The sequence below is a fragment of the Strigops habroptila genome, chromosome 3 (assembly GCF_004027225.2).
Source record: "Strigops habroptila isolate Jane chromosome 3, bStrHab1.2.pri, whole genome shotgun sequence".
NCBI classification, from domain to species: Eukaryota; Metazoa; Chordata; class Aves; order Psittaciformes; family Psittacidae; genus Strigops; species Strigops habroptila.
In genome coordinates this window covers 658,293-680,125 of record NC_044279.2, presented here as the reverse complement: position 1 = coordinate 680,125, position 21,833 = coordinate 658,293, and the positions used below count along the sequence as shown (strand labels likewise).

At 46.3% G+C, this 21,833-nt stretch overlaps 1 protein-coding gene across 8 annotated transcripts in view; it reads left to right on the top strand.

Annotated features, from left to right (window-relative positions):
- Window positions 1–21,833, top strand: part of PPP6R2 (protein phosphatase 6 regulatory subunit 2) — a 98,885-nt gene that overhangs the window by 62,348 nt on the left and 14,704 nt on the right. For 5 of the 8 annotated variants that reach the window (XM_030472103.1, XM_030472104.1, XM_030472106.1 and 2 more), the window contains 12 exons: window positions 753–817; window positions 3,381–3,496; window positions 5,669–5,754; window positions 6,088–6,168; window positions 7,174–7,271; window positions 9,338–9,399; window positions 9,464–9,477; window positions 10,491–10,618; window positions 11,491–11,663; window positions 13,310–13,472; window positions 13,873–13,961; window positions 14,858–15,065. In XM_030472103.1, the coding sequence (XP_030327963.1) occupies window positions 753–817; window positions 3,381–3,496; window positions 5,669–5,754; window positions 6,088–6,168; window positions 7,174–7,271; window positions 9,338–9,399; window positions 9,464–9,477; window positions 10,491–10,618; window positions 11,491–11,663; window positions 13,310–13,472; window positions 13,873–13,961; window positions 14,858–15,065 (1,283 nt within the window). Of the gene's footprint in view, window positions 1–752; window positions 818–3,380; window positions 3,497–5,668; window positions 5,755–6,087; window positions 6,169–7,173; window positions 7,272–9,337; window positions 9,400–9,463; window positions 9,478–10,490; window positions 10,619–11,490; window positions 11,664–13,309; window positions 13,473–13,872; window positions 13,962–14,857; window positions 15,066–15,146; window positions 15,317–21,833 lie in introns of all 8 variants that reach the window. The other 3 variants (XR_003989474.1, XM_030472107.1, XM_030472109.1) reach the window with 3 other exon arrangements.

Genomic DNA, 21,833 nt, shown 5'->3' with positions numbered 1-21,833 from the left:
CCAGCTCCAACCCCTGCCCCGGGCAGGGACACCTTCCACTAGAGCAGGTTGCTCCAAGCCCCTGTGTCCAACCTGGCCTTGAACACTGCCAGGGATGGGGCAGCCACAGCTTCTCTGGGCACCCTGTGCCAGCGCCTCAGCACCCTCACAGGGAAGAGCTTCTGCCTTATCTCCAACCTGAACTTCCCCTGTTTCAGTTTGAACCCATCACCCCTTGTCCTATTGCTGCAGTCCCTGTGAAGAGGTTCTGTCAGATCTGGATGGAAGTGAATTTGCTTTTATGTATCTGATTTTAGCATCCAGTTACAAAATAAAGGTATCACCCTTTAATCTCCTTTAATGGGCTTGTGAATCTATTTTTACTTAATAAAAAATGCATATAAACTGCATATAAGACCAAAAAAAAAAAGTAACTGCAAGTAGCTAACTACATTTTAGCTTCTGCGCGGACGCCCTAATGGTGAAAGCTTGTTGTTGTTGTGTTGTAAATGACAACGATGTCCTCATGACTGCTCAGAGAAGCCCCAGAGCAGGCTGAAGACATTTATAGGTGTTGCTGCTTGCCTCGGATCCTCTGAGAAAGAAGAAACTTGAGCTCTTGGGAAAGAGAAGTGCTGAACTCGAAGTTCTTGTTCACTAGAGTGAAGGACTGAACAAAACGTAACTGTAGTTCAGTGCAGACTTCTGAGGCCTGAGTCTCCCTTTGGCAAACGTTTGAAGTTTTCTTCCTATCTCTTTGTTTTCCTCTCCAGCTGTTCCAGAAATGCTGCCTTGTGCAAAGGATATTAGATGCCTGGGAAGCCAATGACAAAATACAGTAAGGATGTGGGGAATGGAGGCTTTTGTGCTGGGACTGCAGGTTTAGAATAATGCCTTGAAATAGTCTTCTAATTATTTGGATAATTCAGTGGTGTCTGTAATGATTTGGGTTGTGATTGTGATTTGGAATTAGGTTTATTTACTTACATAAGTGATTTGGAAATAGGTGATATTTAAATTCAGCAATAGACATATCATGTGAAAGCAGGATTTGATTTATTTTATTTAATGTCTGTAACATCGCAACCGAAATACAATGTGCTGCTTTCTTGCTTTCTCAAGATATTACACTGCATATTAACTTTGCTTTTTGTTTAAATGCACAATTATATTCTCCCCGGTGAGCAACTGTGTGGAAGCAGAGGTGGGAAAGCATTTTTGTCCCACATTTGCCCCAGATTTAATATTAAATGGTATAAACCACTCTGATTTCATGCTGATTGCAATGATTATAAGGACTAAATCATTAAAAAACCCTAAAACATTACTAAAGTGAACATTTTATCCAGGCTTCTGCTTCTTTGTCCATCTAAATATTTTGGTCCTCCCTCACTATTTTGAGCTCTTTATGGCTTCACAGTGCTTTGTAGTCCCACTGTAATTACTGTAGGGTCACTGTCAGGCCATAATTGGTGGGTTTGGTTTTTTTGGGGGTTTGGTTTGATTTGATTTTGGGTTTTTTGGTTTATTTTTCCCTCTCGCAGCCCCTTGGGCTGTTGATAGCAAATGTCACTGACAGTTTCATTGCACAACTCTAATTGTGCACAGTTTTATAGGTAACAAAAACATCTGTGGTTGCTGCTTAAGAGTTTTCCTAATTAGATTAGATAGGAACTAGAGCTCATCCATATTTCATGCCAGACAGTTCCAGTCACCACACTGGAAGGAATTTTAATGGACAGAAAAAAATAGTGCCTTAACAGGAGGTATGTCAGATGATGTGCTTTAAGAAACTTGAGTTTAGCTGGAGATGATTGATGCACTCAGTGACGAGATGGAGTCAGGCACTGGGAGCCCCAGGGGCAGAGATTCCAAATGGAGACATTGGGAGTTATCTTAATAATCATCAGCAAGAATGGTGGTAATATATTTTCCTATTGGAACATGGGATTCTTCTAGAGTTCTCTTAGTTATTCCATGTGTTCTTCATGGACCTTGTAACTAGTAGCATTTAGCTTCAAGGTAACCCACATAATTCTTTCACTGCAGTGCATTTGATCTGCCTGGGTAATTAGAATTGAAAATGGAGTAAGTGTGGCCATCAGTGTAAGTTCACAGACATATCCCTTTGATGCAGCAACTTTCTTACGCATTGGCTCTGCTGGCATCTAGGACAGAACCCTTCATTTTACAGCTGGGGACGTCCTAAATTGAGGTGGAAACTTCTTGTCGCCCTGTTTGTAAGGGGGTTGTTTCTGTTTAGTTTGATTCTGACCCACCAGTTCTGTTTGTGATGGTCAACCTGAATTTGACTTCAGGATTTGGCTATTTTAATGTGCGTAATCATAGAATCAGAGAACCCCAGACCAGTTTGGGTTGGAAGGGAGCTTAAAGCTCCTCCAGCTCCAACCCCTGCCCCGGGCAGGGACACCTTCCACTAGAGCAGGTTGCTCCAAGCCCCTGTGTCCAACCTGGCCTTGAACACTGCCAGGGATGGGGCAGCCACAGCTTCTCTGGGCACCCTGTGCCAGCGCCTCAGCACCCTCACAGGGAAGAGCTTCTGCCTCAGAGCTCATCTCAGTCTCCCCTCTGGCAGGTTAAAGCCATTAATAATAATATTACAATGAATAAGAGTGTTTTCAGCATCAGTGCAAAGGCAGAAATGCTGTTTCTAAACACGGTGCTGTGAAATTTCTTACCAGGAATGTGCCACTGGGTTTAGATTTTCCTTCCAAATCTCAGTCCTTCTTTGGGCACTGTGGAAAACAGATTTATTTCAGGCTCTTCATCCTCTGGTTTTTATATTGCTGCTCTGCTAGAACCAGTAAAGACTCAAAAGAAAAGTGACTCAGAGACTGCTGGGATTTAGTGCTGGCTTCTTAGATTTGTTTTGCAAGGGGGATATCTAATGGTTGTAGATGAGTGTCTTTTGTTCTCTTGAATTCATCTGCTTAATACTTCAATTGCAAGTAAAACTAAAGCCTTCTTGGTAGTAGCGATGTAAATTCTTACTGCTGGGAGTTTTCTTTAGTGGAAATTATAATCAGATCATTTATATCTGCAGCAGTCTTTCAATGCACCCACTTAGCTTCCTCTTTGGTACTGGCTTATATTTTGCCTAGTGTATCCTGAACCGGATAAATGATCCCCTCCCTCTCAGTGCATGGAAGGTGCAGACAGGTTGGTTTGTCCTGGGAAGGCTCATCCTGCATGAGCAGGGGCATTCCAGCCAACTCACTGCTGCATCTTCCATAGGGACCTGCCCGCAGCAGCGCCTCTGTATGCCAGACCCTTGCAGCCATGGGGAGCTCGTAGCGTGTCTGGATGGTGGAAGTGGTTATGGATGTGACCCTGGGGCTCCTGTGCCTGGTTAGTTTGCTAATGGCTGTTTCTCTTTTCAGGGCAGAAGGTGGGATGAGGAGAGGCAACATGGGCCACCTCACCCGGATAGCCAACGCCGTGGTGCAGAATATGGAGAAGGGCCCCATGCAGACTCAGATCAGTGAGTTCATTAAAGGTTCGTGCTCCTGTCTCTGGTCCTTCCTTCCTTCCTTGATTCAATAACCCTTTGTAGGCCCTTTGGAAAGACAATTGTGTGTATTTCATGATGATTCCTTTTATAATGAAAAGGATTTCCAGTTAAATATCACAATTTCCCATAACTTAAACAATTGTCAAGACCAAACTTGGTTGCTCTTTATTTTCATACAATTAGGTTGAAATTGTTGGAGCTTTGTTTTTGCAACCAGAGACTGAAGGTAACTTGTTTGTGCTAAAGAATGCTGCTTTCCTTCCTGATTTCTGTGTACATCTATAGTGCTTCTTTACAGCATTCCAAAGTGGTGTTTCTGTACTTCTTTATTCTCATACCAGTCTGAGAGTAAGAGACACAGTAAATGATGTGTCACAGAGGCTCTACATCTCTGCTTTGTCAGATACTCACCTTGCCAGGCTTTGTCCATCACATCTTCATTGGATTTATTTGGAGAACTAGATTTGTCTGACATTTTCCTGTGAGAGGAAATCAGATTTTCCATCTGCATCTATTCAGGGAAACGACGAGTTTCCATTTTTGGCTTCTATCAGACATCTCCAGTGGTAAGGCTCTGTAAGACAGTAACTTGGTGTGTTGTCAGATCTACATGAAAATGGACAAGTTACAAAGATTTCAGTAAAGACTGAAAGTTTCACAGGTCCTGGTGATTTCCCTCCCTTGTTTCACTGTTCTGGGCCTGGGGGGATGAAGACAACTTTATTCATAGCACCCATGTGGTGCTGTGTTTGGGAGTTGTGATAAATGGTGCTGATCACACACCCCTGGTTTAGTTCTCACTGAGCTTGCACAGTACCAAGGCTTTCCCTTTTATCCATGCTGCATGCCCCAGTAGACAAGGTGGACAAGAGGATGGGAGCTGGCCTGGGCTGACTGAAGAGCTATTCCATATATTACTCCTGTACTCAGCAGTAGGAACTTTCTATGGTAACTTCTGCTCAGAAACTGGCTGAGCATCAATCTGCTGGTGGGAGGTGGTGAGTGAGTGTCTTTGCGTCACTTGGTTTGGGGTTTTCCCCACTTTTTTCTTCACTTACTAAACTTTCTTTATTTCAGTTTAGGAGTTTTTGCCACTTTTAGTCTTCCAGTTCTCTCCCCCATCCTGCAGTGTGTGGAGTGAGCAAGCAGATGGGTGGGTGCTTAGTTGCTGGCTGGGGTCAACCCACCATAGTCATAAAATCATAAAACCCCAGCCTGGTTTGTGTTGGAAGGGAGCTTAAAGCTCCTCCAGCTCCAACCCCTGCCATGGGCAGGGACACCTTCCACTAGAGCAGGTTGCTCCAAGCCCCTGTGTCCAACCTGGCCTTGAACACTGCCAGGGATGGGGCAGCCACAGCTTCTCTGGGCACCCTGTGCCAGCGCCTCAGCACCCTCACAGAGAACAACTTCTGCCTCAGAGCTCATCTCAGTCTCCCCTCTGGCAGGTTAAAGCCATTCCCCTTGGCCTGTCCCTACAGGCCCTTGTCCCAAGCCCCTCTCCAGGTTTCCTGGAGCCCCTTTAGGCACTGGAGCTGCTCTAAGGTCTCCCCTTCAGGAGCCTTCTCTTCTCCAGGCTGCCCCAGCCCAGCTCTCTCAGCCTGGCTCCAGAGCAGAGCTGCTCCAGCCCTCGCAGCAGCTCCGGGGCCTCCTCTGGACTCGCTCCAACAGCTCCACGTCCCTCTTGTGCTGTTGCCCCAGAGCTGGATCAGGGCTGCAGGGGGGGTCTCCCCAGAGCGCAGCAGAGGGGCAGGATCCCCTCCCTGAGCTGCTGCTCACGCTCTGGGGGTGCAGCCCAGCACATGGGGGGGTGGCACTAGGAAAGACAAGTGAGGTAAAAGCAGAACTTAAGTCACATGGATGCTGGTTTTCAGAAAGCTGTAGTAGGAGTTTTGTATCTTTATCGCACTATAATTGCACAAGTGAGTTAAGATGTTCAGACCCGTGATATCCTACTGCTTGGCCTAATGAAAGATGTTCCTTTCTCAGCAAAATGTACCATTTTTAGGAAATCGCAAGTAAAATGTAATTCACTTACAGAATCCATTACTTACCTCATGTGCAGCTCAGAAGCTCCCAGTTAACCACTGGGGCTGAGTGACTGGTTTGATCCCTTCTCTGTGAGTTGTGCTAAACCTTGTGGTGACTTTTTTCTTGCAGAGCTACCTGAGGATTGCAGGGGGAGATGGGAGAGCTTTGTAGAAGAGACACTGACGGAAACCAACAGGAGGAATACAGTGGATTTGGTGAGAACAGGGATACTGTGAATGTTTCAGATGGGCCTGTTACCTTCTGCACCTTTCTTAGCTAAGAAGAAGTGATATTGCTGGTGGTGTTTTGTTCTTTTGCTTGTTTTTATGAAGAAGGCTTACAAGGGCTGAGTGTAGAAAACATGTTGCATTACAGTTCTTGAAGCAGCAGCTCTGATACGTGTTGGTAAACTCTAGTCCATGTTTCTATGTTAGTCACTGGGGTGGTTTCTCCCTTCTGAGCAGTTTGGTCATTAATTGTGTGTGTGGAACAAAAGGCTTTGAGTTTTTTACCTTTCACTTATGCTGATTTCTTTGTACTTCCCTCAGGTGAGCACCCACCATCTGCACTCCTCCAGTGAGGATGAAGACATTGAGAGTGCTTTTCCCAATGAACTTTCTCTCCAACAGGTGAGTTGATAACATGCTCTTTACTGTTCCTGGGGAGCTTCCTTCTCTGGTTTGCCCTTAATCTGCCCTAGCATAGAGCAGTTCCAAAATTCTTAGCATGTTCAGCTCTTTTGTGTTTTTCCAGTGTAGCTGCTTACATGGTCTAGCCTCCAGCTGGGAATACATTTAGCTGAATCCTAGAATGGTTTGTGTTGGAAAGGACCTTAAAGCTCCTCCAGCTCCCACCCCTGCCACGGGCAGGGACACCTTCCACTAGAGCAGGTTGCTCCAAGCCCCTGTGTCCAACCTGGCCTTGAACACTGCCAGGGATGGAGGTGCAAGTTCCTGGGGTGCAAGCTGAAAAATAGAAGAGCCAAGCTGCTGTGGGAAACCAACTTGATGAGATGTGAGGGTGTCATCTTAAGGACACGTGGAGTAATTTCCCATTCTCCTTGGTGAATGTCCACTTGGAGGCAGTGACCTTCAAAAGTGGTTTGTATTAGCAAGAGATAAGCTAGAGGATGGTAATGAGAGTGATCAGAGGTGTAAAATGTGACATGGGAAGAAAAGTTGAAAGAGTTTGGTCCACTTGGTCAAGAGAAGACAAGATTATATGCAGACATGTGCCTCATCCTACAAGGAAGAGGGGTTTAGAGGAAAAGTGCCTTCTTGATGTCCATGGTGGGTTTAAGTAGCAACAAGGTAAACTTCATATTGCACCAGGGGAAAACAAGTGAAAACCCCCAATATAACATCCTAGTAGAATAATGGAGCCAAGAAATGGTTTCCTAGGAAGTTTTCATAAGTCCCTTTGGAAGAAGCTAAGAGCAGATCAGAGAAGCATCTCTCCAGGGCTTGGTGTTTGATCCTGCTTTGAGAAGAGGGGTTGGAGCAGATGAGATGATTCCTCAAAGCTCACCAGTTTGCTGTGATATTAATGCTTTTCTAGAATACATGTTTTCAACCAGCTCAGTTGCATGTCTTTGGCCACCTTAATGAGGGCTCTTGTTGGGTTCCTTTGCTCAGGCCTTCTCCGAGTACCAGATCCAGCAGATGACAGCAAACTTTGTGGATCAGTTCGGCTTCAATGACGAGGAGTTTGCAGACCAGGATGATAATATCAAGTACGTTTAGAAAACTTCAGGAGGTTTATATTGAGCATTTAAACCTCTTTGCATCTAATCTTTCTGCTTCTGGTTCAGGTTTGAAAATGAACCTCACTCTCTACCTCCTTTGGTTTGAAACAGGCTGATCAATGGCTTGGAGAACATCTGATGGTTTCCTTTTCATAGGAGTCCACCTCTGATCTCCAAAGCCTCTTGTAGAACCAGGGAAAAGCACTTCTTCATTTTGAAGAGAAACCTTTTAAATAAAACATGTAACTGTTACCCAGCCCTATTCTGGAATAAATGTAACTGCACAGAAAGCAAAGCATTAGAGCAAACTCCAGGCAATTCTACAGATATTCCCCAGTGGCATTAAGGCCTTATTGAAATTAGGAGGAGGAAGAAGAATGTTCTGATGAAGTCCACAGTAAAAATTAGCCATTTGCTCTTATGGAAAAGGAAATCTAGATAAGGCAGGAACAAGTAACAGTTCAAAGAAGGCCGATAGAAATGGATTTAATGTTATGTGACTTGCTGAATTCAGTGTTTGGAATTTGTGCTGCTTTTAGAGAGGAACTAATGGAATTAATTAAAACTGCAGTTCATCTTCTCACTTTGAAAACTATACTTCAGGGAGTTGCTGGGTCCGAGTTATCCCATTTGTCCACAGTGGTTCAGGAACTGTAATCATTTAGTTCATAGTGACTGACAGGAGAGTGCTCCTGGAGAACACCCAGCGTGTTCCCTTGTTTCTCAGCTTTGTCCATTCACTGTCACCTCGTGGCAATGTTTCTCTCCATCAAAGGAACTATTTGTCATTGGGGTGACAAGGCAGAACCTGCTGACACCATCCTGGAGCCAATACTTTGGCCAGCAAATGCTGGGGCTGCTCTGCAAAGAGCCACAGGATTCTGGTGCCCTGGAGTCCAGACAGGAGCTGGAAGCTCTTTGCCCAGCGAGCTCTGGGCATGGCTCCGACTCCTTGGCTGCTCCAGATGTGATTTATTGAGGATTCTTTTGCTGGTTCTGCTCAGACCTTATTTTTAGCATCTTCTGGGTGCCATGAAATACCTTAAATGCAATGACAATGTGGAAATAGCTTGGCTGCTTCAGAGCTGCTTTCAGGCATGAATCAAAGTAGAGTCATGAGGTCCTCAGAGCTCCAGGAACTCCATTAAGATGTTTGCCAAGTAGTTGGCAACTGTATTCTATCATGGAGAAAGATTTTGGAGTCCAGCTTTCCTGTCTGGGCTGTTACTGAGCACTGTAGATGTCAGAACTTTAATGATGCCAGAAAGATCCAGGCTATAATGAGAGTTTAATTGAACTTGGATTAAATACTTAGTTCTACACGTTAAAAAGTAAAATACACTCCTCACTTCTATCAGATAGCAGCAAATTCTGAACTTATATGTGTGTAGTGGAGGGGAAGAATTAACTTATGTGAAAAGCTGAAGGCATCTTACGTCCTTATGAAGAAGCTCATTGACATCTGTAACTGGGATGTTCTATCTGTATTTGTGATTAGATAAGGAGAAAATACTACAGAACAGTTCTGGTATTGAACGTGCTCCTTGTTGTCTGTTTTCCTGCTGTTGAAAACTGCTGCAGATGTGAATTCGAGTATTTTAAGAAGCATTAATCATGTTTCAGTGTCCTGGTGATTTACATGACAGTATTTTTGCTAACAAACAGTCGTCTTTGAAAGATAATAACACTGCCCAAACTTAGAGGTACATTGATACGGTGAAGAGTGCTGCAGGGACCCAAACTGTGCTCTTGAGGTTGGAGTTTTTTGGCCTGCAGCACCCTCTGCTGTTCTTCCAATAGAATCGTACAATCCCAGACTGGTTTGGGTTTGAAAGGGACCTTAAAGCTCCTCCAGCTCCAACCCCCTGCCACGGGCAGGGACACCTTCCGCTGGAGCAGGTTGCACTGTTGCACATAACACAGAAATTAACATTCAGGGAGCAAACGTGGGGGCATTGAGCAGTCATAGAAAGCATCTCTCTATTCTTGCTGCACGTGCAGAAGTGCTTTGTCACTCCATGCCATCATTGACACTTCTTTCCCTTTTTTGGCAGTGCTCCCTTTGACAGGATCGCAGAGATAAACTTCAACATCGATGCAGATGATGACAGTGTGAGTGGCTCTTTGGGATATTTATTTAATAGGGGACATTCTGGCAAGGTTGTGCTGAACCAGCTGCTGTCATTTGAAAGAAGTAAGATCTGGTACATTATTTCGGGTTGGAAGGGACCTTAAAGCTCCTCCAGTTCCAACCCCTGCCACGGGCAGGGGCACCTTCCACTAGAGCAGGTTGCTCAGAGCTGCTCCAGCCCTCGCAGCAGCTCCGGGGCCTCCTCTGGCCTCGCTCCAGCAGCTCCACGTCCCTCTGGTGCTGTTGCCCCAGAGCTGGATCAGGGCTGCTCTAAGGTCTCCCCAGAGCGCAGCAGAGGGGCAGGATCCCCTCCCTGACCTGCTGCTCACGCTCTGGGGGTGCAGCCCAGCACACGGGGGGGTTCTGGGCTCAAGCACACACTGAAGCCGGGTCATGGGGAGCTTCTCCTCACCCAACACCCCAAGTCCTTCTCAGGCTGCTCCATCCAGTCTCCCCCAGCCTGTGTCTGTGCTGGGGATTACCCCATCCCATGCGCAGGACTTTTCCCTTGGCCTGGTTGAACTCCATGAGGTTCACACGGTCCCACCTCTCCAGCGTGTCCAGGTGGACAGCTTTGCTCGGGAGCTTCCTGCCGTTCTGTCAAGGAGAATGCGGTCACTGGAACACATTGCACTGAGGATTAGTCTAGGTGCCATTTGCATCTATGGCATCACTTTATTCTCTGAGTTCCAAGCTGGTCAGTCTGCAGATGTGTTCTTAAGGGAATTGTTTCCAGCCCTCTGCTACCATGACTGCCACTGTGGGTGTCTGCTGGAGTCATGTAGCTCGTGGAAGCTCCTGCAGCTTTGGAAGCAGCATGGGCTGAGATATGGTGGTGATTCTTTCTGGATCTCTCATGGGCTGGCTGCTTCTGAGCATACTGAGCTATTATTACTGTTCCACAGCTGAACATTGCTTGTTGCACCACCTGGGATACAAAATGAAGTAAATGCAAACACCTTCATGGTATTTAGTTGTGTCCAAATGCTGCTCCATGAGCTTCTTCATCACTGAGGTTCTTGTTTCTGTCTCCTAAGAATGAATGGGGTTTGATTTTGGTTTTAATATTCTTTCAGCCCAATGCTTCCCTCTTCGAAGCCTGCTGCAATGAGAGGATCCAACAATTCGATGACAACGAGGAGGAAGAAGATATCTGGGAAGAGAAAGAAATAACCTATGCAACCCAAGTGAAATCAAGAACACGGTAAGGTGAAAATCAAGATAATCCCCAGCAAATGCTATAAAACTACATTTTGGTTCAGTGCACACTTAATTGTTTGCTATTTATGTGCTGAGAGGCCTCTTTCTGGCATAACCAGAGCATTTTCTGTGTCACACTGCTGCAGGAAGAGGTGGTTTGTCTTGAACATGAAACAAAGATTCAATTTAAGGCAATGTACTAATGACAGAAACACCAAGTTACTGAGTCTGTTATCAGAGATAACAAAAACCACCCTTAGTCTGAAATAACTTAGAACTTGTTCACATTTGGAGAGGAAGAGGTTGGAAAAACGGTAAGGCTGAGGGTAGTGGAGGGAATATTCTTTTCCACAATGTTAAAACAAGGAATCTTTTGCATGAGAATGAGAGGTCTCCTGTGGTGTATCGCTGCCATTGTGAATCATTTACAGTTTTTCATCCCTTTGATATAGTCAGGTATTAAATAAAGTTAATTCTCTAAGTCCAAAAATACAATCAAATGCGACAGGAAAAATGGCCAAGACTTTAACATTTGCTTGCCCAGCATCAGTAATTGTCTCACTCACACATGGAATTGATACCACACCGGTGCTCCCCTGGATTGCTCATATCAGTCTCCTGCCCTGAACATGCCACTGCAACATATTTCCCATTCCAGCTCTGCAGATGCATTTTGGCAAGTAAAGATCACAGGGATGTGGAAGCACCTCGAGGAGCATCTTCTGGTGCCTCTCTGAGCTTTGTGTCCTTTGGGGAGATGAACCCTCTAAAAGGCCTCACTTGGTCTGCTCGGTGTTTGGGCTTTCTCCCTGGGCCAGGTGAGGAGGGGACGTGGCTGCTGGAAGGGATTTTCTAATTCTGAGTTCTGCAATTTAGATTTGGAGCATCTCAGACCTCAGAGAGTTCCTCAAAAAGTGATCTTGAGAACGGGGATCACGACGGCAGCGTGGACTCTGAAGAGGAGGAAACGGAGCAGCAGCCGCCTCCTTCCCAGGCAAACAGCAACAAGAATAATACTTCTGAGCAGAAAGACTCTGACTCCTCTGAAGGTAAATGGTTCAGGACATCATCCCCTTTGAGCTGAGATCTGGAACATCTCTGCAGAACAGCAGTTTGGAAACAGCCAGGTTTCTGTGACTGTTCTGCAATTCCATCTGTGCAGATGGGAAGTGGGAATTTCGCTCTCTCCAACTACTTGACAGGAAGATGGAGCCAGGAGGGGGCTGGTCTCTGCTCCCAAGGAACAAGGGATGGGACAAGAGGAAACGGCCTCAAGCTGCCCCAGGGCAGGTTTAGATGGAGCTGAGGAACAATTCCTTCCCCAGAGGGTGCTCAGGCATTGGAACAGGCTGCCCAGGGCAGGGCTGGAGTCACCAGCCCTGGAGGGATTCAAAAGACATGGAGACGTGGTGCTAGGGGACATGGGTTAGTGGTGGCCTTGGCAGTGCTGGGGAACGGTTGGTCTGATGAGCTTGAAGCTCTTTTCCAACCCAGTTGATTCCGTGAGTGTATGATTCAATCCTTGTTTCTTGCCTCAGAAGCATTAGTGAGATTGAGCTCAGCCCAGCTCCTTCAGAATAGCAGAGTGGTGCTTCAGTTGTGCCAAGAGAACCACACAGGAACATGTACAATAGTAATACCAGTGCTTTTAGTGCAAATACTCATGAAGAGAACATCAGTGGAGGATTATGACGTTAACTCCTTACATTGCCTTAGAAGAGGGTTATGCAGAGCCTGCCAAGTGTCTCCACACTCCTCGTGTCTGCCTGTCCTGCAGATGTAGCTTTGGTTTGCATGTTGCAAACCCGTTCTTCCAATGCCTGGAGGAAGACTGGAGAGAATCGTCGAATCCCAGACTGGTTTGGGTGGGAAGGGACCTTAAAGCTCATCCAGTTCCAACTTCCTGCCATGGGCAGGGACACTAGACCAGGTTGCTCAAGGCCCAGTAATCAGCTCTTTATACCCGTTCAGCTAAACGTTCTCTAAACGTTCTAAACCTGTTCAATTCTTATTAGGAAGAACCATTATAAACACCACAAATATCATTCTGTGGATGGTGCCCATCAGGTTTGTTAACCTTCTTAGGGGCACGGGTCAAACTTAGTTCTGTTTTTGAGTGAGTATAGGCTTGATGGATCTCTCCTACTCTTAGTTTTGTTGCGTGCAAATCAGTTTGCGCAACAGACCTCTGCAATCCTTTCTGTTTCTTGAGAAAATACAAGTAAAAATGCCTTTAAAGATTGATGGTTTGTAGGAATAGATGTTCTAGAGTAGAGTGGGATTGTAAAAGCCAAATATGTCCTTAGTTTTGCTCAAGATCACTTCTGTGCTCATCAACATTTTAATCCATGTATCACTTCGTATCCTGTAATTGCCAATACTAAACAGCTGGTGGTTGAAATGGTTGAAAGCCACTTGGTTTGGGCAGGGAATGGAGGTATTTGGGGTTCAGCTGAAAGTCACTGGCTCAAGGAATGAAAATATTCATAAAGTCATTTTTCTTAGTCAATGCTTCTCTTGTGGGTGACATTAGTATTTATCAGAAGAGGGATTTTGAAGCTGATTGTAACATGTGAGATGGGCACTTCCTGTAGATTCTGAAGGTTTCTTGTCTCTGGGATAACTTTGGAATCTTTTGGGGATGCCCAAAGACCAGGAGAGCTCACAGGATTCCTGTCTGTGGTTCCATGGCCAGGCTCTGGCTGGACAGCGGTGTTCGAGCCCGTCAACTCGAAGCCCCCCACGCCCTGTGTTGCCATGGATGTTGGATCCAGCGTGTGGGATTCAGCAGCCCCGGAGAACACCACGCCAGAGGAGAAAGGATGGGCAAAGTTTACAGACTTCCAGCCCTTCTGCTGGTAAGAGGCACAGAGCCTTCCAATCCTGTCCAGCTTCTGAGTGAAAGAACACTTGAGGTGTGGTTTGAAGGGGTACATTGATCTTCTCTTCTTCCCTTTCCCTTCCCTTTGCTACCCCTTTTAGTTTGTAATGTTGCCTGATTAGTCTGGATCAGGGCTTCATGCTTTGCCTTCCAGTGCTTCTAGTGTTAGCATCGTGTCGTGTGATACAGGAATACTTTGTACATCAGCACAGCTGCTACATTAAGAGTAGAAAATAAGTAAATATCAAGCTTTTTAGAAGTTAAAAGTATTGATGTAAAGAAAGAGTAGTTATCCTGGTGGTTTCTTCTGCTGGGGCTCTTCAGAAGCACAAGCAGACACCTGTATTCATTCTCAAGGCTTTTCCCCTTTCCTTTAGCTCAGAATCGGGTCCACGATGCAGCTCTCCCGTCGACACAGAAAGCAACGATTCAGAAGGGAACCCGAAGCAGAGTCAAGACAAGAACTGTGAGTGAGACTGGTGCAACCAAGTCTGCAGGGAGAACTCCCCTCCAGCATCACCTCCTGATCTTATACAGAGATCGATCTATTGAAATAGTAACTCGGAAATCCCAAATGTTTGTTGGGGTAATGTTATTCAGCAAGAAAAGGATGAACTTTTAAGTTACTGAGTTGATGTCACAGAGACCATTCATTTCTAAACTGTTCAAATGTGCTGTTCCAACTGTAGGCTTGATAATAAAACTTGCCAAAAATTTGTGGTTGGACTTGATCTTAAAGGTCTTTTCCAACCTGTTGATTCTATGATTCCATGAAGTTAGACTGTTGGTACTTGTGGTGAGCCAGTTGGTGACCTTCAGTCTGATTTCTTTCCCTCCTCCCTTCTGAGCAAGGAAAACCAGGATTTAACAGAGGAATTTGATAGAACTAGATTAATCATTTGTCTGTAGTAGCAACTGAAAGCTGGAGAATACTGGAAGGGAGAGCATGGTGCCTTCTTCTGCCCCACTTTTCTGGTGTGCTCTCCCAGTGGAGCTGGGGAGACCAGGTTGGACACAGGGGCTTGGAGCAACCTGCTCTAGTGGAAGGTGTCCCTGCCCGTGGCAGAGGGTTGGAACTGGAGGAGCTTTAAGGTCCCTTCCAACCCAAATCATCCTATGATTCTGTCTATCAAAATAGTCTTCTCTTCTGTCTGTATTAAACGCAGACACAAGGTGGCAGGTGGAGAACACTCATTTTTACCTCTTACTTGCAAAAATAAGCTTGCATGCTGTGGGATCTGCACAGAAACCACCATCTCCAAAACACCCTATTTTCCACCCCTGTGTTTCCTCGGGGTGGTACCTGGGGAGTTGCTCGTGTGGTTTGCTCACTCTGCAATGTGGGTTATTCGCTCCCCGCAGTCAGCACTGCCTCCCCCTGTGTTTGGAACGTCTGTGTCACGAGGAAAGCGCCGCTGGTGGCCTCAGACAGCAGCTCCTCCGGGGGCTCTGACAGCGAGGAGGAGGAGGACAAAGCTGACACCATCACGGAAACCATCAGCACGGGCTCAGGCCAGGAGACCATCAAGCTGACCATGGATGCGAAGAACGAGAAGGCTGTTTTCACCAGGTAGGAAGGGGACGTCCCTGGGCCGGGGTCCTGCTCTGTCCCTTGTGTCACCAGGCGTTAATAAATCCCTTTTCCCTTTAGACCCCGTGGTTCCACGTGTGTGTGAGGTGTCTTCCAGCTTTCTTGTCACAGTGGGTTTGTTTTAAGAAACGTGTGGCTCATTTTAGCCACTTGGCCATGTGCATCACCCATGTGTCTGTCTGCCTGTCTGCACAAGAGATCCAGGCCCAGGCTCATGGCAGAGATGCCAGGTCAGATCACACAGAAGAGTCAAGCAAAGCCTCTCATGATGGCAGATGCAAGGTCTTGGAATCAGTGTGTGGTCTTGCAGGGGGAAGATTTAAATGGCTCAATCTGTCATTTTCCTCTCGTCGTCAAAGTAGCACATTGTTAGAGAGTAAATGATAAAAAATGCAAAATGCCAGAAGATAAGAGCAGATCCTGAGATTTGCTACCTGCTGGGCAGCAGTGTGGTGGAATTGCATGTGCTAGAACCTGGCCTACTCTAGTTTTGAGAGAGGAAGGTGCTTTTCAAAACACTCAACATCTAGATCACTTGGGTGCAATCAGAACTATTACCCAATTTTAAGATCATAGAACCCTAAAATGGTTTGGGTGGAAGAGACCTGAAAGCTCTTCCAGTTCCAACCCACTGCCATGGGCAGGGACACCGTCCACTAGAGCAGGTTGCTCCAAGCCCCTGTGTCCAACCTGGCCTTGAACACTGCCAGGGATGGGGCAGCCACAGCTTCTCTGGGAAAAGTCTGTGCCAGCGCCTCAGCACCCTCACAGGGAAGAGCTTCTGCCTCAGAGCTCATCTCAATCTCCCCTCTGGCAGGTTAAAGCCATTCCCCTTGGCCTGTCCCTGCATCCCTTGCCCAAAGCCCCTCTCCAGGTTTCCTGGAGCCCCTTTAGGCCCTGGAGCTGCTCTAAGGTGTCCCCTTCAGGAGCCTTCTCTTCTCCAGGCTGCCCCAGCCCAGCTCTCTCAGCCTGGCTCCAGAGCAGAGCTGCTCCAGCCCTCGCAGCAGCTCCGGGGCCTCCTCTGGCCTCGCTCCAGCAGCTCCACGTCCCTCTGGTGCTGTTGCCCCAGAGCTGGATGCAGATATTTGGGGGTTTTCCTCATATTCCTTGTAAGTATGTAGGGAGTGATTTATTTAGTTGGAGTCCCTGTTTTATGCATCTGACTCAGGAACAGCTATTTGCTTCTTATCCTGTTGGGTTATGTGACTTTTTTGGGTCGTCAGCGTGGCTTTGGCATGTGTACATACTCCGGCAAATAACTACTAGGAGTTAAAATGCCATGGCTCAGAAAACAATGGGATTACAGAACCAAGTCCGATTCAGGGAGGCACTTAACCAAAGGTGTTTGGTTTGGCAGCTCTGAGCTGAGTTGTTAATAACATGACTGTGTTTTATTTTTGATGCCCACCTCAGATGCCCTTTCCTCCTCATAGGTGAAATGAGTGACATGCCTGGGATTCCTTTGCTTGCAGGGATTGCAGCTGAAGAGCTGTTTGGATAAATGGAGTTTGTTTGTACATGTAGGGATGGCATGGCCAAGCAGCCTGGCTTCAGAGAAGAGATGAGGGGAGAGTAAGAATACTCCTTGCTGTGCTAAAAGCACAATCTCCTTTCCAATTTTCAGTGTACTTGAATTAGATCTAATTAAATGCATTGGCATTTGTATCTAAAACAAACTGAGCTCCAGATGTTTTTCCTCTCTGAATGCATGGTGTGAGCAGAGTAGGATAACACACGTGGCTGGCTGGATGTACAGCAGCAGTGTGAATCTTACTTGGCAGGTTCTTATGCTTCCATTTACTCCCTTGCAGGTAGGAAACTGGGTTTTCTTCTGGTTTGGCTGATTAGATGTTGTGGCTGTGCTGCTGTTTCAGCAGTGTCATTTCAAATGTGTTCTTCTCTCTGAATAAGTGGATGTATCTGGAGCACTTTCAGCAAGGACAAAGCTTCCAGAACCTTCTTGGGTTTGCATGACTGCAGTTCTACAAACTAATTCCATTTTGGCAAAGCAAGTAGGTACTTGAATAACCACAGTCTCCACTTAAAGGTGTCTGTAGCTTCCACAGCTGTAACTGTAGCTAAAAATCAGAATAGAAGCTGTGGGAAGACAGAAACTTGTTCCATGGATGGTGAGTTCAGCTGCTCCAGCTCGCTTCAGTAGCCAGGTTTCTCCCAGTGTTTGAATTGTCATGTTGATCAGTGATGGGAATGGTAATTTCCTGGTGTCTGCTGTTCTCCCAAACTGTTCTTTCTCTTGGAACAGACACAGTTAAACTCAAACACCAGTAGTGAATATGTTCATTTCTTACCATGTTCCTTAATGATTCCTGAAGAACGCTGGAAGTTTGAGAATATATTGGATTGACTCTGTGGTTCTTAATGGCTTTTTACAAGCACTTCCCCAAACCACATTCCAATTCCTGTAGAAACAGCTCTTCCTTCTCCTTTTTCCCCTCCTGAAGCCTACAGTGAAGATCTTTAACCCTCCTTGGAGCTCCACAAGGACTCTGTAGGTTTTACGATCACTGGGGTCATGCAAGAGCCAGATGTTTCAGTACATACTTCCAGATGTTTCAGTACACATCTGAATACCTTCTATGATCATCTTCCCAACTGCTGATGCTTCTCTGCCTGCCTGTGCCACCCTGGAATGTAAACTCTGGAAGGTTAATGGTTTGTCCTTGCGTGGCTTGGTAGGACGGCCCTCAAGGCAGTTCTGCTTAAACTACTCCTTAGAGTATTGGCCACCTTAAACATCGTACAAGGTGTTCCAGGTGTATTTCTCTCCTTTAAGTGTATTTATCTAACTTCTTTTCCTATATCTAATTCTATATGGTAGTTTCTTGTGTGATAATAAGTGGTTTTGCAGAAGTTCTCTGACCAAAGACCTTCAGTACTGGCAGATCCTGCTCATGGATAACTTCAGCTTGGGTGTGTTGGGCTCGAGAAGGGTGCTTTTTACAGTGTGTTGAATCTTCTGCTTGGTTTATATACTGATGTGAATTTTGTGTTGTGTTCAGTAATTGTACCCTTTGAAATGGCTTCGGAATGTTCCTGGTATGTCCTGGCAGGAACTCAGTGCTTGAGGATGCGGCTGCTGCAGAGTTAACTCTTCTGTCTGTTCTATTTCAGCAATCTTTACTGTTTCTTCCTTTCTTTGCTTTCTCTCTCTGCCTCTCTCGCTGCCTTTCTCTCTTGCTGTGGGTATTGCTCAGAGTATTTAGACCTGCAGTTGGAGGGTACGTATGACAGGGACCTACTCAGGGTTCCAAAGGTTCCAAACATCCACCTGACAAGTCGTTTCTCCCAATAGTTTCTTCATACTGGGCTGAAAAAGAAGAGCTGTTGGACGTTTGGAAAGCTCCTCTTTTCTCAATTACTTAAAAGATCCTGGAAATCCTATTTAGAAAACCTGAATTTGAGTTGGGGAAGTACACACACAGCAACAGAGCCATTGGTGAACCTCTAAAAGGCAAATATGGTGTTTAGTGTCATTCATGTCCTTGAGCTTCTGCCATCCCCCCCTGTTTGTAAGCTCTTTCTGCAAGGAGGATTTGGGGTTTGTTATTGTAGAAAGGAGGGTTCATGCTGTGGTCTAGATGACTTGAGGAAAGCCTGGCTGAGGGCAGTTGGCTGCTAGAATTGCTGCCCGTGTTACAGGGGGCAGTGGTCAAGTCTCTTGAGACCTTCTCACAACAGCCCTAACACATATTTATTGTAATACGCCATAAAATAATGGTTCATGTATTTGTCTATTTATTTTTACAAAACACTTATTTTTTCCCTAATGTTTTCCTTTTCTTTTAAATTCTGAGGTTTTACTCATTATTTTCTGGAACTTAATCCATTTAAAGGAAGTTTCCCTAGTAAGACTTTGCTGTAATCTCTGTAGGAGATCAGGGACAGACAGATGAACCCACTGCAATAAGCACATAATCTCATAACTGTTCGTATGAAGAGGAGTTTGTTACAGCAAAGGTGTAAATGTTCAGATCTGGAATCACAGCTACTTGGTGACAGAAACATCATCCTGGCTTCCCCGACCAGGGGGTTCAGGGATTTCTGAGTTGTAAGTTGTGTGTTTTAGAATAGTCATAATTACAACACACAATTTATTAGTTTAATAATTAACAATGTCATTTTAACAAAGTTTTGAACATTTTCTGCCTCTCTCATAAGCAGGTGAGTGCAGTACGTAGATTTATCTCACCAAAAGTGCCATCAGGCTGCACTTTTAGCCAGAAAAATGCAGTAATATTCAAGCTATTAAGGAGTGATCCAAGAGGTTTGTGTAGTCTGTGACTGGTTGGGCTTCTGGAAGCTGTTTTGAGCAAGTTTGGGTTGGAAGGGAGCTTAAAGCTCATCCATTTCCAACCCCTGCCCCGGGCAGGGACACCTTCCACTAGAGCAGGTTGCTCCAAGCCCCTGTGTCCAACCTGGCCTTGAACACTGCCAGGGATGGGGCAGCCACAGCTTCTCTGGGCACCCTGTGCCAGCGCCTCAGCACCCTCACAGGGAACAACTTCTTCTTTATCTCCAACCAGAACTTCCCCTGTTTCAGTTTGAACTCATCACCTCTTGTCCCATCACTACAGTCCCTATGAAGGTCCCTCTCCAGCATCCCTGTAGCCCCCTTCAGACACTGGAAGCTGCTCTGAGGTCTCCAGGCAGCTTCTCTTCTCCAGGCTGAACAGGCCCAATGTTCTCAGCCTGTCTCCATGCAGTCATAGGAGCAGTCGAGGAACGAGGCAGGTGAAACAGGAGGGCTCAGCAGCTCGTGTCTGTATCAAGTCATGACTTGCATTTAGTAGGGAAAGAGGAGTAGCGGATGCAGGAGTGTGTGCAGTGTGGGCAGTGCTCTTGTGGGAAATGACTTGCATTTCCGTGTCTGTCTGCTTCAGTTTTAACTGTGTGATATTAACCTGAGCTTTTGCATTTCTCCTGTGTGATTTTCAAGAGCTGTCTGAAGAATTGTGCTGCTGAATTGTTCTAATAAGGTTTCACACAGCTGCTTAAAACATGAGCTGCACTTAGAGTAAAAATCCAGCTTTGCTGTGTGTGATGGGCTTGGGATGTTTTAACTTTTGATTTCTCTTTCAGTTTAACTTTACCTGAAATGCTCTTTTACCTTTAATTTGTTCTTTCTTATTTGTTTTAATATGTTTACTGTCCCCTTTTCCTTAGTGCTTCTCACCCGAGTAGCTTGGATAAGGAACTGAAAAAGTTCAGAGGAAAGGCTGGAATCCATCAGAGCAATAGCACTTGCTACCTGTTAAAAACAAATTCATTTCTTCTGTGGCTGTGTGATACCAACTCCTATTTAGTACATTCCGCAGCTTTGGAGGCAGACACTGAGGTGCTGCAGCGGTTCCATAGAACCCCAGCCTGGTTTGTGTTGGAAGGGAGCTTAAATCCCCTCCAGCTCCAACCCCGGCCCCGGGCAGGGACACCTTCCACTAGAGCAGGTTGCTCCAAGCCCCTGTGTCCAACCTGGCCTTGAACACTGCCAGGGATGGGGCAGCCACAGCTTCTCTGGGCACCCTGTGCCAGCGCCTCAGCACCCTCACAGGGAAGAGCTTCTGCCTCAGAGATCATCTCAGTCTCCCCTCTGGCAGGTTCAAGCCATTCCCCTTGGCCTGTCCCTCCAGGCCCTTGTCCAAAGCCCCTCTCCATGTTTCTTGTAGCCCCTTTAGGTGTTGGAAAGCTGTAAAAGTCTCCCCTTGCTGCTGGTCATACACAGGTCTTAACTTCCATTCTAACAGCAGAGACAGCCCTAAATTGCTGAAATAGCTCAGAAATAGCTGCTGGCAGTGGTTCCTCACACAGCTCTGGGTGAGGATGCCAGGGTCCCCAGGGTCCAGGTAGGGTGGCCATGGCCTCAGCTGCCCCTGAGCAAGGAGTTTCAGTGCAGCATCTGCTTACACACAGCAGAGAGACTAATCCTCTGGTGTCCCAGGCTGAGTGGAGTGACGTGTCACAGTGGATGTTTTGAGCTCTCCCATTTCGGGATGCGTTTGTTTTCTGTACTTGCTGCCTGTTTGTCCTGCATGACATTGAGATTCACGTGGTGTCAGCATGTGCTGCTGGAGCATGGAGCTCCATCACGATGAGATGGAACATCAGCATGAGGAATGGGTGTCTCGCTTGTGTCTCCCGCTGCTGCCTAACTGGGAAGAGCTGCTGGAATGCTTCGAGCAGAGGATGAGGGGAAGCAGCATGCTGTGGGAGATGGGGCATGGAACACGGCACATCTAGCTGTGGATCAGTGTACATTTACTCATAAAGAAACATAAGAGTGGCTACTCTGAGGTCCCACTTCACCAGGAAATGTTCCAATCAAGGTGAACACAGCACAATGTCATAGGTGGGATCTTCTAAGCTGGCACAAGTGTTTGCCTTTTAATGAGCACTGCATGTATATTTGGAAGCCAGACCTCCTGTGTGGTGTGACTTGGTCTGATTAAGAGCACTAAGTCACTTCACAGTGTGCTGAGCAGTGTGCGTGGCGTGGCTGCTCTTGCATCCCTTCCTTTGCTCCTGGGTGGTCATTGCAGAGCCTGGATGTCAGGGACTCACTCGTGGGCTGGGCATGATGAGGCTGGTGTCCAGGCACGCTCTTTGTACCCCTCTTGCTTCTGTGTTTATAGGACCACTGCTTTCCCCAGTGCATCTTCATGGTGGTCTGTTGTCTATGTCTGTGATACCAAAGAGACTAGAGGATATCTAAAGTGTATCCCAGGAGCCACA